Consider the following 17,818-nt stretch of genomic DNA (forward strand, 5'->3'; position numbering starts at 1 on the left):
ATTAATTCCTTCAGGTTCCATGGGTCATTTCCATTACTGTATCTGGATCTGTCACAGCATTTGAAAATGTAGTTGTAAGGCAAGACCAAGCAAAGGGTCATAATCAGTTTTGCTAGATGGAGAATCTCTGTCTCCAGTAAATATCACTTCATTGGGGGGGGGGGGGGGGGGGAGGGGGGGGGGAGAAGAAAAATGTCCTATTATTTCTATTATTTTCCCGTCAGCTGCTGTAATCACTGCTATCATTACAGACAACACTTAATCAGTGTTTTGCTCTAATATGTCTATTAACCATATCCCACTGAGCCTTGAGTATCTATTGTAAAGTATCAACTGGAGAATTCAATTACTGCTATGTAATGGTGTGTAGGTACATCTTTTTATTTAAAGTGGTAACAATTGTCAAGCTCTGAATGATGCAAGTACTATTAATACAAACCAACAAACAAATATACAAAAGCAGCTTTGAATATATCAGCTAAAGGCCTGAAATGAGAACTTTTTTAAGGTGCGTGAAAACAGAGATGAATGTTTTGCCTGCCCGATGGACTTCTCGCAGAATAGTGAAGACTGAACACAAGTACGGGGGGTTTGCTGTAGTCATAGCAGTAATGCTATTGTTTGAGTGCCCTCTGCTGGACAATACATGGTATAGCGAGAAAGCTGTGAACCAAAATTTAGCATACTGCTTACGTTGCATAGTCACTTAACTACCCAAAAAAGCCCAAACCAAACAAAAACCCACAAAGCCTTATTTTTAAATAAAATGCCGTAACGCCGAGATTATGTATACTTTTAAAAACAACAAAAAGAAAACCGCAAAACAAAAGAAAAACCCAACCAACCAGTTGTTTGCTTTATGGCAAGGTATTTCTAATTTTAAGTAGGGGAAGTTTTCAGCTGAGCTAAGATAAAATGCTTCTTGGAAAAATACTGCTGCTATGGATCATGTGATGAGAAACTGTTGCAATGATTCTTTTAGATAAGACAGAAGGCTGTTTACCATGTGGATCTGTATATAGAACAGCATCACATTTTATGGGCCTTTGGTAAGTGGCTGTTCTGTCAGCATCTTTTGACTTCTTTAGAAATTGTAGACTGGCTGTGACAGAAAGGAAGGCTTTCCTTTACCTACTAAGTATTTGCTTCAGTTCATCTAACTTGTTCTTTTTGCTGCTGATAGCCAGGTACATATAAGGCACTTTCATACTTGTATGCTAGTTCTCGTCACTGTGGGTCACAGGCTTGCTTTTGGTTTTATTTCTGAGCAGTGCTATTATTTAGTTATTCAAAACATTGTGAAAGTTGTTTCTAAAAGACATTGTCCTGATTCATGTGACACTGGTCTGAATGCCTTTCTAAATACTTGATTCATTCTCTGCCTCAGAGGACCCTGGCACACATTCTTTGATTTTGCAGTTATCTTCTTTATTCAGAGAAGCATCTTCTCTTCCTCCATCCTCCACAGGCCTCGAATTCTTATTTTGATAGTTTTTCTTTATCATCATATAAAAAACAATTGCAATCAAGTAGGTAGGACCTCTTAACACTGCTGGCAAACCAAGATAGACATACCTGTGTGATAGAGCACGGGATATTGTTCCAGATATCAAAGTTTTCAAAGACACTGAAGAAAACCACCTTAATGGATTTTTAATGATTACACACATGCACACACACAAAACCACAAACAACAACAACAAAACCCCAAACAAATAAACAAAACACCCCCAAAATTGTAAAGGAAATAATTAAAACTCATTCTTTATGAATGGTACCACAAACTTGACATATTTTTCCTTGAAAAAATGTCTGTTCAAGAATTGATGATATTTTGATTATCAAAATAGTTTCAAAATGAAATTTCCATCCTCTTCCCTTTGTTTCTGAAGACTTTTTGATCACTTTAAGACTGAGATCACCAGAGCATGCGAAAATAAGAAACATATCAGAAGTGGCCAAGGTTTGGGTTAAATAGAAAAATCTCTGGAATATTCCTCTTGGGGACTGATAGCAGTTTTGTTTAACCAATACCTCCAGCTGATCAATAAGATTTTCTTTCCTTTATTTTTCTCTCAAACTTGACAAATACACAAAGTTAACATTCTTGTCACTATAAACAAACAATCTGTAAATAGGTAAATGTGGATGGCTTCCTTCTTGATCACAGGATGTCAGGAGTTGGAAGGCATCCAAAGAGATCAAAGAGTCCAACCCACTGCCAGAGCAGGATCACACAATCTTCCTCAGATGACAGAGGAACTCATCCAGACAGGCCTTGAAAGTCTCCAGAGAAGGAGACTCCACAGCCCCTCTGGGGATCCTGTTTCAGTGCTCTGTGACCCTTCCAATAAAGAAGTTCCCCCTTGTGTTGAGGTGGAACCTCTTGATGGTGAATCACACAATCCTAGGCCTTTTAAGTTACTCAGAGACTATCAGATACGCATAATTAATTCCAGAAATATGTGATATTAATATTAAGTTATTTTTTGCACTCCATAAAATCTGACTTAAACCATAAGACATTATCTTAAGATCTCTCAATTTTGGGAATTCTGGGCTGACCTAAATCTGAGTCCAGAGTTAGTATCATGCCATAATTTTTGATCAGTGGCCTCACACACTGCAGTATAACAGAACAAAGTGTATCTGTTGGCAGAGAGGAAGTGCAGGAGGCTTTTCATTCCCTAATTTGCCTTACCTGAATGCATTGGAGTTGTACAGCCTGCAAGCCCCTTGCTTCCCACACTTTGTACTTCCCCATTTCAAACATGTCATGTCTATCAGTGCACCAAAGTAAACTGGTGCTGGAATCCCAGCTGAAAAGAAACAAAGAAAAATGCCACAAGATATTACAGGAAAACACATCCTTTTAGAAATCAGCTTTCTATTTTCTCAGTGGCATGTTACATGCTGCAATAGTAGCAATAGACATATTGGACTGTAAAGAGTTTTTCCTTTATTGAAGTAATTGTAAGATGGGACACCCTCTCTGTACCATCATCAGTCCCCAAGAAATGTGATCTGATAGGTTTGACCACCTGTGCAAATTTGTTTTTAAATCATGAATATGCTACTGAAATTCTACTGAAATCCTTAGTGTCACTTGGATTCCAGCTTTGCTGAAATTAAGGCAAGTACTAACTTCAGAGGAATACAGGTTTTAACATCTACAGGACCACATCTCCCATTAGTCTTGTTCCTACAGGAGCATCCTACATTCTTCTCTAGGAAATAAATCAGTTTGTAAAAACAGGTGTTATGTCAGTCTGTTCTGATCTGGGGTTCTTGTGAGAGTCCAGACTCAGCAATCTATAGAGGTCTGTATATTACAATAATCAGTGCTGCAGTCAGTGTGTGATGGGACAATTTCTCATTTTGAAGGTTCCCTAAGGAAAGAAGGCAGGAGCACACTAGACTTGATCTCCAAGCCACTGTGGAGAAACGTCAGCTTTCTTGAATCAATGGCAGTGACTTTACTCCTTCTTGCAATAGGAGGAGCATGTCAGCTCAATATGCTGAAACAGAAGCCTACAGAAAGTGGGGAGTCTCTTTGTTTCATAATGCCTTTTTAAAATTTCCTATGGCCAAAATTGTTCCAAGAATCCCATTAACACTACTTGTCTTGAGATCTGGGGAATAAATTCTGCCCTTCCACAGTGTGATGAAAAAAGTAGAAGAGGACAAAGTTTAGATATGTCTTCTATCATCTCAAAATGTTGTAGAGACTGAAACACCAGCCTAGCTTTGATGGTAGTCATTTGTAAGCAGCTGTTGTTTTTTTAAGCTTCCTAGCAATCCCATGTGCCTTGGCTCTTCAGACACATTTATTTACATTTCTGAAATGCAGATATTTCTATTCCATTTAGAAAGAACAAAAGGAAACACAGAAGTTATTTCTTGCCTGTTCAGGCATCTCATAAGCAACTCTCAAACATAAAATAAATTAAAAAAAAAAAAAAAAAGGAGAAAAAGGGGAAAAGGAAAAAAAATGCATTGCAGCATGCCTGAAGAAAATTGAAATCAAAGCTGTTCTCTACCAAGAAAGTGAAGTTTCTCTATGGAGAAAACGCTCTGCTTTGAGCAGACTTGTATTCGTGTTGAATGAAGTCCTACTGGAGCCTGTCTTTTGATCTTACTTGCAGCATTGTGTTTCAGTGACTCATTAGCTGAATCATAGGTTTGAATCCTTCTGGTGTTTAGAAATTCAAGATAATACTTTAATTTTGCTTAGAAACTCATCTCATTTTGCAACACCAAGCTCTCAAACTACAACAATCAACAGGTCAAAGATTTTCAGGATTTTGTAGCTGGTTTCCCAATTCACTCTTGATTGAATATTGAACTTCCAGGAGGAAAACCAGCTATTTCTAGTATACATCTGGTTCACAAATGGTAATTGCATTGGTGGTGTTTAAAGCCATATGAGCAAGCATCTCAGTTAGAATGATTTCTCTTACCTAGCACTCTCATAATCAGGGTGTATAGACCAACTGCAAGAGATTTCAGCTCTGGTTGAACACATCTGAAATAAAGACGAATAAGTATGAAGTATTTTCCGATCTAGTGCTTAGACATGTCTATTATTCTGCTGTTAATTACTCTGAATTTAACACTTTTACTGACAGAAAGAGAAGCTTTGGATGGGGAGTGCTTCTTGCCTATGTTAAATGGTATGAGAAAGGTGAATTAAGCTATTCTTTTCCATCACATAGCCCCTGGGAAGTTCATTCATGAAGCATAATTAAAGAAGGGAAATTTTAAAGTCATAGTCATGGTCTATCCTAGTCTCAGTGAAATGGAATCTGCAGCTTCCTTAACTCCCTGGCACACATTTTCCTCACTTGATGGAATATACCTAACTTGATGGGAAATATCATAGTGCCATGAGACAGAAATGTTGCAAGTAGCTGCATTACTGTGGCATCTTTCTGTTCTTGAATGACATTTCTCTGTACTGTACAAAGCAATCTGGCAATATGCCCATCTTCTCCATGGGGAATCACATTACAAGAATCAGAAAAGGGCCCTGATCTTGGATCAGTTATATATCCAGCCTCTGGTGTTTTCTTGTAGGGGTTAACCTGGCCAACACTTTGAAAATGATCTCTCAGAGAAGGATGAGGAGGGGAAGGGCACTCACATTCTATTTTCTGTGCTCATTTAGGATGACCTAATGTCCTCAAACCATTAAAATTGCCACTAATGTATTTTTCTACTGCCTGAGATTTCTCTCCAGGTTACTGAAATGTATGAGCTAATTTGTATATATGGTTACAAATCACATCCTGGTATGCCTGCACCTGTGTACCTAGACAGATATGAGCACAGAAGTCTCAGACTGAGCCCTCAGCTATCCTGAATTTCCATGCATCTGATAAGCACAGCCTGTTGGGCAACCTCACGTTCAGAAACCCTGACAAATGCATGACATTTTCAAAATCCATGCAGCCACAATATCCAAACAGAAAAAGAGGGTGTGCAGCAGTTGGAAGCCAACACACTTGATCCAATTTAAAGACAGTGGAAAAGTAAGGTTTGATGTCAACAACTACAAACATATGAGATGTGATGGAACTTATTAAAGAAAATGTGCTATTCTGAAAGAGAGTATTTTCCATATGAGATAAAGACAAAGCTAAACATGCTTTTGATCTCCTCATTGTAAAACCCACCCTCTGGTGTACAGTTGATTTTACTAACCTAAACATAATCATGTATGATGGAGTGCCTCCCAAGGCGTAAAAAAAGCCGCTTATTATTTGTATGACTGTATAATAAATAAACTTCATTGAACAATCTTCACTTTTTGGACACAGACCCAATGTGGCAGAGTTATTTCCTGTCCATGAACTGCTGACCTCAAGACAGCGGCAGTTATGGAAGACCTGGAAGACACAAAGCAGATTGGCAGGACAGTGCTCATGTGATGGGGATTCTTGCCTTCAGACACAGGCAGAGCCTGAAGCCTTCCTAGGTACCCCTTTCCTATCTCATCTGCCTTTCTTGAGGCAATGGTCATCAGCTTCTTTGCTGTCTTACTGTCCCAGGGTATGTCAAATTCCTTTCTTCTCCCACCTGCGGGTTCGAATGGGAGAAGAAGGCACAAAAACCACTTCCCTCCCCTGCACCCTGCAGGCTTGAAGTGGAACAGCAAAAGGCTCCTTTCTGCACATGGGCTGACCTGTGGAAGCTGGTGGTTGGCTGGGTTTTTGCACCCACTATAAAATGGTAAATGGAAACTTTGTCTAGAAAAGCATAAATAGAGCAAGGGAGAATGAGAAAAGGTTCCCACCTTGAGGATTCCTGACTTGAGAGTTCCTGCCTTGAAAGAGCTCCTGACAGTGTGCCCGACAAGAGAGGTTCCTGCCGTGACTGGACCACCCCAGCTTTTGAATGGCTCCTACCTTTCTGTACGGCTTTTGGTTTTACTCAGTCCCTTCCTTTGGACAGTTCTCTCCACTTTTGCACCCTTCTGTGCAAACTTGCAGGCTTGGCAAGCCTTGGAGTCCTTTGAGAGAGATGCCAGTGACACCTTGACCAGCCCTCTTGGACCATATCATCAGCTGATCTCCTGGCTGCCTCCCAAACTGGGAAGACGCTATTGGTTTGGGCTCTCCCCTGCTACTGTGAAAGCATCATCATGATCATCCCAATCATGGAAGAAGTGCTTGAGATATTTCTGAGTTTGGCAGCTCTGGTACTCGCTTCCAGCTTCTGCTATGTGGATCTATATTATTGGATATCGTCTGCAGAGTCAGAAGGCTGCTCCTGCAGAGGAATCTAGCAAGAAATCACTGTCAAATACCTATCTCACCTCCATGAGTAAGACCCACTTCTCCCTTAATCTTCTGCTCAGCCTGATTAATAGTGGATTAAAACTGTGTTTATAGCTTAGCCTTTTCCATTTCCTGACTTCTTAAATATCTAAATTTATCTATAATATTCTTTTTTTAAGAAATTCCCAATTGAACTGAATCTGTAAATAAACATAAACTAATTTTTGTATATCGTTTGGGAGCAGGATTCCAGGAAAATAATTAATTCATTGCCTCTGTGACACTTGCAAACAGTGCTTAGAGTTGGAAGAGATATTCTGTACCAGCATGTTTTTGCTAGTGGGCACAGCAATGCTTTTAGGAAGATGTTTGGAGCATGTGCAGGAATTGTGAGGGTGGCCTCAGCCTTTGTGTGCCTGGAGGGAAGTCAAAGTGGAAAAGCAAGACTTAAGGAGCTGTTACTTTTGCTGGTAGGTGTCAAGCTGACTTGTTTCTGTGAAAAGTACCTAAATCAGAGGTACCTCACAGCTGTAAACAGCATCTCCCTGTCCAGACATAGCTCGTGCAAAGCAGTAGACATGCTGGTATCTTAGGAACATCAGCTTTTAACCAGAGCTTCAGGGGCTTGAGAATGTACTTTGAGCTACAAACCTTAACCTTAACCTCTACAGAGACAGACTTCTGTGAGAAACAGTAGCCACAGATTCACAGATTACATTGGGTTGGAAGGGACCTTCAAAGACTGTCTTGCTTAATCCTTCTGCAGTGAGCAAGTACACCTCCATCTAGATGAGGCTGCCCAGGGCCACATCAAATCTGACCCTAAATATCTTCAGGAATGAGGCCTCAGCCACATCTGTTGCAGTATTCTATCCCTCTCATTGTAAAGAACTTCCTTATATCCAACCTAAATTATCCTGCTCTAGTTTAAAGCCATTGCCAGTTGTCCTTTCACTCCAAACACCTCCAAACAGTCCTTCTCCAGCCTTCCTGTAGGTCCTCTTCCGATACTGAAATGTAACTCTAAGGTCTTTCCAGAGCCTTCTCTTTTCCAGGCTTAACAGCCCAAATTCTTTCAGCCTATTCTTGTAGGAGAGGTGCTCCAGCCCTCTGATCACCTTGGTGGCTCTCTTCTGCACTCACTCCAGTAGGTCTTTGTCTCTTTTGTGTTGGGTGCCCCAGATCTGGACACCGTATTTCAGGTGAGGTCTCACCAGAGTAGAGTCACCTCTCTTGACCTTCTGGCCATGATTCTTTCCATGCAGCCCAGGATGCCATTTGCCTTCTGGGCTGCAAGTGCACATTGCTGGCTCATGTCTGGCTTCTCATTGACTAGTAGTCGCATGTCTTTTTCTTCAGGGCTGCTCTCAATTTCATCATCCCCCAGACAGGGGACCTTGCACTTTACCTTACTGAACCTCATGAAACTGAACTCAGCACAACTCTCCAGCTTTCCCAGGTCCCTCTGCCATTCAGTCTTATCAACTGAACCACTCACTTTGGCATCATCTACAGACCTGCTGAGGATGCCTCAATCTCAGTCTTGATGTCAGTGATGAAGATATTGAACAGCACTGGTCCCAGTACAGACCCTTGAGAAACACCACTTGTCACCCATCTCCATCTGAACATTGAGCCTTTTACCACTACCTTTTGGATGCCATCATCAAATCAATTCCTTATCCACTGGGCAGTTCACCCCTCAAATCCATATCTCTCCAGCTTAGAGAGATGGATATCATAGGGACTGTGTCAAAGGCTTTACAGAAGTCCAGAGAGATGTCATCTTTTGGTCTTCCCTTATCCACTGATACAGTTACACTGTCATAGTCCCACCAACGTGGATGCTCTTGAGCTCTTCTTTCCTCTCTCCCACCTTATTGATTTTAAGCAAAGAATTTCTTTTGGAGAACATGACTATAGAAAGCAGAGAGAAACCAGACACAAAGAAAAATTGTCAGGGAGAAAACTGTTTGAATGCAGAGGCAGATCCAGGCTATGTATCTTCTGGAGTGATTATCTGGCATCAGAAAATGTGGAAAAGATACAAATGAGTAAAGGCTTATATCCATAGACCGGAACTTTCTCACCAGGAATTGGTGCATTATCCTTAGCACTGTGTGCTAAGCAGAAATCAGTCAGCCAGGAAAACAGGCAGTGTTCTACCATGCTAGCATCTCACACAGAGGAAACAAGTTGCCTCCTCTCAAATCATTCATTATGCTCCCATATTAGGAATGATCAGTATTGCTGAATATACTGCACTATCTTTGTACACATCTGTTGGCTAAAAACTCAGGGGCAGCCAAAACGGATTTTATGAAAGGCCTATGGACAGCCTTCAGACATCATGCTTTTTATTTGTTTGTGTCCCTCTCTTGTGTCCAATCTACAAAAGATGATCACCAATATCCACAACAAGGAGCTAGGGCTTTGTGCTTAATGTGCAGTAACTCAGAGAAATCTGTGTTCTTGTGTGCTATTTACAGCTGGAAATCATAAATACTTTACTGACTGCTCCTTAGTAACTTTAGTTTTCCTTTAACGTGTTATACAAATAAATCCTGGATGATAGCAGACAACCCTCAGAATCTGAAGCAGGATCTTACTGTGTTCTTTCCGTGTCCCACCGATGCCATGCACCCAGCTAGACAGGCTGAAATGTAGGTGACTCCATTGTCTCCACACACAGGATCCCACACATTAGGGGCACATTTGCAGTCAGAGTTGCACTCAGGAAATACGTTGTTCTCATGGTATGAAATGGGTTTGCTTGGAAGAGAAGTTCAAAAAGGTGTGAAAAATTTTTAATTCAGTGCTGAGGTCAGTGTAGTTCCTTCTGTGTGACAGTGTTGCTGTCCTGAAACCCACCCCATATGCCAGGACATACATTTTCACACACAGAATCATAGAATGGTCTGGATTGGAAGGGATCTCCAAAGTTCATCTAAGTCCAACCACAGAATCACAGGGGCTGGAAGGGGCTTCAAAAGCTCATCCAGTCCAACCTCCCTGCCAGAGCAGGATTTCCTATACCAGATCACATAGGAATGTATCCAAGTAGGTTTTGAATATCTCCAGAAAGAGAAACTCCACAACCTCCCTGGGCAGCCTGTTCCAGTATTTTGTCACCCTCACAGGGAAAAAAATTCCTCCTCACGTTTAAATGATGCTTCCTATGCCTCAGCTTCCACCCATTGTCCCTTGTCCTGTCATCAGGCATCATCAAGCAGATCCTGGCTCCATCCTCCTTTCCATATTTATAAATATTGATGAGGTCACCTCTCAGTCTCTTCTTCCCCAAGCTAAAGAGCCCCAGCTCCCTCAGTCTCTCCTCATAAGAAAGATGTTCCATTTGCTTAATCATCTTTGTGGCTCTGCACTGGACACTCTCAAGCAGTTCCAGGTCCTTCTTAAACTGGGGAACCAGAACTGGACACAGTACTCCAGATGTGGCCTCACCAGGGCAGAGCAGAGGGGCAGGAGAACCTCTCTCAACCTACTGGCCATATCTCTTCAGAATGGCATTGCCCCTTCTGGCCATGAGAGCACATTGCTGGTTCATGGCCAACCTCCTATCCACTAGGACCCCAAATCCTTTTCCCCAACCTATACTGATACCTGGGTTTGTTCTTTCTGATGTGCAAGTCTCTACACTTGTCCTTGCAAAATTCCATTACATTTCTACCTGCCCAACCCTCCAACCTGTCCGAGTCTTGCTGAATGGCAGCACAGCCTTCTGGTGTGGCAGCCACTCCACCCAGTTTGGCGTCATTAGCAAACTTGCTGACAGTGCACTCTGTGCCCTCATCCAGGTCACTGATGAACATACTGAACAGAGCTGGTCCCAGTACTGACCTCTGTGGGACCCCTTCTACAGTAAGCAGATCAGTTTGTCCATGAGTCTCTCCAGTATTGATCTGTTTGTTATGTGTCCTACTTGCGCTGATATTAAAGTGATTACTGTATTATAAAAGGAAAAGTTCAAAGACTACTCCCTAACTAAAACACACCAGAACATAGAACTAGCAACAGCTGACACACTCTCATCTAGTACACCTTTAGCTGTGTGATGAAAATGCACCAATGATATAAACTGCATTTGCTGGTGTCCCAAGTGAAAAATACACCTCTCTTGAAGCCTAGCCTAACTTTTCCGGGAGGATATGGAGAATGCATTATTCCCTTTTGCAGGGTTTTGCTGGGGTACAGAGGCTGGCTAGAGGCGAGATCGGGGTACTGATGACTCGAGACAGCAGCTTCTAGGCATCTGTGCATCAGTACAATTTTATTAGGGTAGTGCAGTGTCTTATATAGTGCTCAGAGGAGATGTTTCCAGCCAGCCTGGGGCTGGCACAAGTGGACAGTACGGATTAGCCCCATGTTATGTGTAAGGCAGAGATAGGTTACGTGTGGTAAACAACCTGTGAGTACCACCCAGGGGGGCTGGCCAGGGTCAGCCGCCTGGGGCTGTGTCCGCCCCAGGGGCCGGCAGATCCCACCCCCTGACAGCTGTGCGTGGGTTGCTCACAGTCCTCAGCCTAGGCCCCTGGGAGCCTGTGAGGCTCCAAGGACACTTCCCATCACAGGGCCTGAAGTTTACATTCCATACCTCGCTGCAGGAGAAAGCTTCCCACAGGGTTACACGAGCTGTGGGGTACTCTGAGCAGGTTGTACACGAGGCAGTGACAATGCAAATGCTGCTGTGTTTCTGGGCCCCTTGGACAGCCAGATCCTTATACCCATTCCTTTTACTGGTAAGTGAAGAACCTATAACTTTTAAGCCCTGGTTCTATCCCAAAAGGAGACAGCATCTTCAGTAGGTGTGAAAATTTCATTTTGATTTTACAGCAGGCTGAGGGTCTAGCATGTTGCAGTCTTTCCATCCCTGTGCAGGATATGCTACTGATGTCTTACCTTTTTACTGAATACACTTTGCTAGAAATTTGCTTCTAACACTGTGGGAAACAGTAACATCACCCCACACACAGCTAAGCAACCTGTATCAGAATGATGCAATTTTAGTAAGGGATTTCTAATTAATCTTTAACCAGTGTTGTGCTTTGGTAGGCTTGCCAATCTGCTGATCAACAAAAATATGACAATGACACATGGTAGTGTTCGCTTTCACTTAAGCACTGCAAAACCATATTCCTCTTTTAGTCTTAATGTCATAATACATTTTTTTTTGAAACTATTGATGCCATGGAGAAAAAACTTCTTCATTTTATACTCACCCTTCATAGGACACTGTCATTCCTGCTACCATGTGGTTCTCACAACCAACGAAAAAGTGCAAGAGACTAATGACATAGGCCACAAATGACATAGAAAATGCAAATTTGGTTGCTCCATGGATGTTCATTTTGTACTTTTTCATTATGAGCCCTCCTAGGAAAATGCCAATGCTTACAGGAGGTAAGGATGTCAGTCCTGAAAGAAATTATAGAAGAGGAATGTTAAAATAAAAAGTCACAATGGGTTTAAGACCTAATGTCTATCCTCAGTTTGATTCCTGTGTCTACTTTATCTTGTATTATGAGGACCCCAAGTGGCTTTGTGCTTAGTCTGATCTCTGGACTCCATATACTATTTCTGAGGTGTCAGAACCCACTCCCATTGCAAAGTGCTTGTCAGGTGTTGCATCAATTGAAACTCCACCACATCCATTGCACATTTGGAGTGCCACCGATGATATAACATAATTAGAAAAAAATATGATGGGCACTTGACCATATAATATAGTTTTATGACATAACAATATAATAACACAATAATACAATGCAATATAGTATTACATAATATGGTATGATATAACACAATGGCATAACATAATATAATGTAGCATAACATAACATAATCATGTGTTTTGGCCCCATAGGCACCAAACTTGTAGTTTGTGTGCTGTTTTTACAAAATTTGAGTTCAGGAGAAACCACCATTTACGTCAGCCTCTTCTGCCAGGAATTCTGATCCAGAAAAAGCATGCCAGAACTTATCTCCATGCACTACATATAACATAAACAGTCATATTACGCAGCATTACTCACCTATTAGAAAGTTAGATTTCGAAGCAGACTGGCCATACTGCTGTTCCATGTACTTTGGTTTGTAAGTCAAGAAACCAATAAAGCTATTGAACTGTAACAGTGAGCAACACAAAAATGTAATGTATATTCGATTACTCATTACTTTTTTCAGGGAGGTATAGAAATCTGAAAGAAAGGGACATAGAAGTTGACTTTGAAAGATGCATGGCATAATTACTGGTGAGCAGTCTACAAAACTTAGGGAAAATCCTTCTCTCAGCTGTTCAAAGGCAAGTCCTACTGATCTTCATTTACATGTGAGTATCTGAAAGCAAAATCAGATTCTTAAGAAACACCACAGACTGAAATACAGGAAAAGAATTTTAAAACAAGACAGAAGTACAGGTTAAGGCTTGGGTGCCGTAGTGAGATCTGCACAGCAAAGACTTCTTTTATCTTACATCAAATTATCATAGGTTCAAAGCTTAGCAAGAGTTACTTTCTGGAGATGTCCAGTGTCTTCCACTGGGGTGTAAACAAACATAGGAGAATCTGGCTAATGATCCAAAGCCATCTCTTCCCACCATCTTTCCACCCCTTTCTTAGCCTAAGAACTGCACAACCAGAGATGGTATCCAAGCCTGCTTATTTCCTTCAGTTAACAACATGGTTCAGATTCTCCATCATCTGCATGATGATCAGATGAATAATTTGGCTTTCCATAGTGCAAAAGGAGCCTTCTAATATTTTCTTTAGTTCCTGACACAGAAACAATTTCCCATTGTTCAAATTTCTCTGAGCACAACATTTCAGAAGCAGGGGATGATGTTTTACAAGTGATGCACAAAGCTTCCTGGTTTTGAACAAGCCCTTAAAAGACTTTTAATAATCTTTAGTGCCCCCTCCTTTCCAAGGAACAGCTAACCGCTTTAGGCTGAAGTGCAGAGGAGACTTTTTTTTTTTTTCCCCAAATAGTTACATTCCTGGTGTATGTTGTGCTTTCCACATTTGTACAATATGTGAAACACTTGCCTTTCAGCATTACTGACCACTTCCTTGACTTAAGTTTTTCAGAAGGAAGTGTCTTCCTTGTGCTTTCCAAGAGGCCGTGCACAGTTTTGTCATTATTGACTTCCTCTGGCTTTTTCAGACTCTTTGGCAGGAAGCAAAATGAAGAGCCAGCTAGGAAACTGGTTACTCCAGCTATTAAAAAGCCAAGCCCCCATGCACCCACCCAGCGGGATACCTGCGGGGTGAGTAGTATGCTTCCTGCAATGGAGGGAAACAGATACAAGTTATCTAAATGAAGAAGTTGAACAATCCCACCCTTATATATGCCTGATATAGCTACATTTCCCAATGCCTGACTTTCAGTAGTAACAGAATCATAGTTTGGAGAAATCTTGAAGATCTTGTCCAACCTTCACCTAATACAGAAGACTTGACACTAAACGATGTTTGCTAAGCACCAGTCGACACACTGCTTAAACACCTTCAAGGATGGTGACTCCACCACTCTGCCCTGGGCAAAACATTGCAATGTTTGGGAACCCTTTCAGTGAAGCAGTATTTCCTAACATCCAGCCTAAACTTCCCCTGGTGCAGCTTGAAATAATATTCACTAGTCCCTGTTGCTTGACACCAAGGAGAAGACGCTGCCCCTCTCCTTGCTCCAACCTCCCTTCAGGTACTCGTAGAGAGTGATGAGGTCTCCTCTCAGTCTCCTTCCCCTCCAAAGTGGCCAACCCCAGCTCCCCCCAGATTGCTCCTCATAGGCCCCCCCCCGGCCCCCCAAGTGTTCCAGGCCTCTCCACAAGCCTTGTTGCCCTTCTCTGGACATGCTCCAGCACTTCAATGTCCTTCTGATAGTTAGGGGCCCAGAATTGAACACAACGCTTCAGATGTGGCCTCCCTAGTGCTGAACACAGAAGAAAGAACCAGTCTAATCTAGTTGAATGGACAATCAATCTAAGGAGAGACTGTTTATGTAGTGATAGCTCAGTAATCATATCCTGAAGGTGTTGTGTTCATCTACCCTTATTACATCTTATTTCTGTCATTTTTTGTCATGCATGGCAACACATAGGACACCAAGAAGCGTGGCAGACAGGTCCCAAGCACACGATCCATTTAGGGTTGATAAACTCCTACTGAGATTATCTTCTGATAACCTGAATTGTGTTGGTTGCTATTGAGCACACAGATACTCTGTGCAAGATCAGCCATGGCCTTAAACTTTGCATTGCAGGGAAGGTCAGAGCAGTTGATTGTACTTTTATGATTGTTACATGTAGGCATGTTTGGTACTGGAACACCACTGTAAGACTTTTCATTGCATGACCAGAACTGATTCACTGTCCTCATGCTTAAGGAAACTTAAACATTGGTTTAAGAAGGAGCAAAGACAAAATAGTTCTTTCATCTAGTTACATGACCCTGAAGATCTGAAAACTTCTTGGTAATAAAGCAGGATCATTTACTGCTGGACTTTTTCCTGAAGAATCCTTCACCTCTCTGTACTGCTTGACTCTCCACCAGTCTGGTCTGGCAAATGGGCATGTGAGCTGGACAGGAAACACCACCTCAGAGATGGCTCCTGCGTCTTTAAGTCAAAGACAATATGGTGAAGGATCATGGTCAACACTTAGGGGAGTGCTCTGCCCCCTCTGGCATTTTGCAGATGTGAATACATACATGTAGTCTCTTTTTATCTAAGTAAGCAAGATCTGGCAAGAAGTGTATGATGGACTGCAAACATGACCTGAATTGCCAATAATGTAAAATGTTCAGCTAAAAGGGTAGATAATCCACCAAAACTGTAGAATTTATATCTTAGCAGAATCCTGTCACTGAGATCCCAGATTAGCAAAATGTCTGGAGTCTGAGTGTTCTTGGTACTAATTTTTAAAGTTAAACATATATTTTTAACCCTTTATCCTAAAACACAGTTCTAAAAACCCAATTCCATGTTTAATTTTCCTTTACTCAGAAAGCTTCAAGTTAAGATAATAAAATGTCAGTAAAGCATATAATAAAATTAATGAAATAAATATTGAAAAAGAAATTGTATTATGTAATTTAAGTAATAGAAGTACATGAAATATGTGGAGTGTGTTATTAACAAGTGTTACCTTATTTCCACCTTTTCCCCTATTTTGCCTTACCTAAATCCACAAATCCAATATCCACGTACAGTCTTGCACATAAAGATCCCAACAGGAAACCAAACATTGGGCCCAACATGGCTATTGTGTGCAAACATGCTGAAAATATAATGAAGCAGATGCTATCACATTTTAACCATGTAAAAGTTTTCTTCTGCAGAGGATGATCGACTTCTTATACTACAAAACTCTCAGTTAACTTCATGCTGAGCTTACCTACATACACAGGCACATCCTCTTCTCTAGCAAAATCATCAAGATAAGAGATTCCCAGTGGTGTTATTGGTGTCTCACCAATTCCACGTAACATGTTTCCCAGCAAGATATATATCCACATATATGATGATGGCTCCTTCCCACAGCCTGCAGATGAGAGTTGACATCTTTGTGATAGCATAGTTGAGTGAGAAAGAAGGATAAATCACAGGCAATTCAGCAGGTGAGTTTAGTATAGTTTAGAATGCAAGGCATTAAGAGCATTTTCCCTTATGAAGGTTAACAAAAGACCATTAACTCATCATATTTTTTAATAATATTACAATAACACTTCCCCTCCAGCTTAATCATATTTGGTTTATAAAAATAGATACAAGTATTTACAGAATCACAAAAATAAATAGTTGGAAAAAACCCTTGTGATCAGACTATCACATAACACCTTCCAATTAAACAAACCATGGCACTAAGTGCCTCATCCAGTCTCCTTTTAAATGCTTCTAGGGATGGTGACTCCACAACCTCTACAGGCAGCCCATTCCAATGCCAATCACTCTTTCTGTGAAGAACATCCTAACATCCAGCCCAAACCTGCCCTGGCGCAGTTTTAGACTGGTGTCTCTTGTTCTGTCATTTGGTTGCCTGGGAGAAAGAGACCAATCCCCACCTGGCTCAACCTCCTTTCAGGCAGTCGAAGAGAGCAATATGGTCTCCCCTGAGCCTACTCTTCTCCAGGCTGAGCAACCCCCAGCTCCCACCAGACAAAATGTCATTGCAAAAAATCAGGCTGATTGATATTGTCAGAAAAAGCATTACCTGGTATGTAAGACATAACTTAAGGTGAGAATTTAAGAAAGTTTCTTGGGGCACAGCTTGGCTCTTCCTTCATGTATGCCCCATGCAAACAAAAAAGTAAACCAGCTGTTTTCCATTCAGCAAGCAAGCCACAGAATTCTCCATTCATTTCAGTTAACTGTGCATTTTCATGTCCTGTCATGCAACCTCTTCCACCTCCCCAGCTCCAGGTCCTGGGTAACACAGTCTGAGCACCCCCTTCAGTGTTGGGTTTTGGATCCTTATAATTGTGTTTGATGGATGTTTCTTCTCCAAAATTGATACATAAAGTGTATTTTAAGTATTGGTAAGGTTTTCAGACAGATAGAGACCTGAGTTAGAAATCTAACCAGAGCATCTTATGTCAGGCAATGACTTACTTTGCTTGCAAGCAAGAATAAAACTAGCCCTATGTATCTGTACTTGTAGTTTCCCTCTTACCTGACAGGGATGATTCCAACAAGGTTTCATTTACATCTTGATGTAGGGAGCAGGGGGTTGTGCTTGAAGGTAGGCTGGCTGAAAGACCTGGTTTTAAGTTGCTTCATAGTTATAACTGAAAAACCATACCAATACTAGGTTTAGAAGCAGTACTCACTAGGGAAATACTAGTGAAGTTACAGAGTAAACGACTTGATGGCTGTTTCCCAAAAGAGAAAAGTATCTACAGAGTGACACTGAAGGAATGAAAAAGACTTATTCAAGCATATTTGGGAAAGCCCCTAAAATGAAGAACAAATAAAAGTTAGAACTGTCTGTCTAGAATATAAAATATTGTGAGCAGGAAATTCTGAAA

General features: G+C 41.3%; 1 protein-coding gene across 1 annotated transcript in view; it reads right to left on the reverse strand.

The window, feature by feature from the left end:
* Positions 1–360: 360 nt before the first annotated feature.
* LOC135182140 (solute carrier organic anion transporter family member 1C1-like) overlaps positions 361–17,818 on the reverse strand; it is a 47,121-nt gene continuing 29,663 nt past the window's right edge. The window contains 12 exon segments of the mRNA XM_064156005.1: positions 361–1,575; positions 2,702–2,819; positions 4,461–4,525; positions 5,704–5,888; positions 9,389–9,551; positions 12,017–12,212; positions 12,830–12,994; positions 13,841–14,077; positions 15,973–16,071; positions 16,189–16,335; positions 17,464–17,559; positions 17,562–17,578. Of these exon segments, the coding sequence (XP_064012075.1) occupies positions 1,359–1,575; positions 2,702–2,819; positions 4,461–4,525; positions 5,704–5,888; positions 9,389–9,551; positions 12,017–12,212; positions 12,830–12,994; positions 13,841–14,077; positions 15,973–16,071; positions 16,189–16,335; positions 17,464–17,559; positions 17,562–17,578 (1,705 nt within the window). The 3' untranslated portion in view covers positions 361–1,358.

Source organism: Pogoniulus pusillus, chromosome 15 (genome assembly GCF_015220805.1).
Source record: "Pogoniulus pusillus isolate bPogPus1 chromosome 15, bPogPus1.pri, whole genome shotgun sequence".
NCBI lineage: Eukaryota > Metazoa > Chordata > Aves > Piciformes > Lybiidae > Pogoniulus > Pogoniulus pusillus.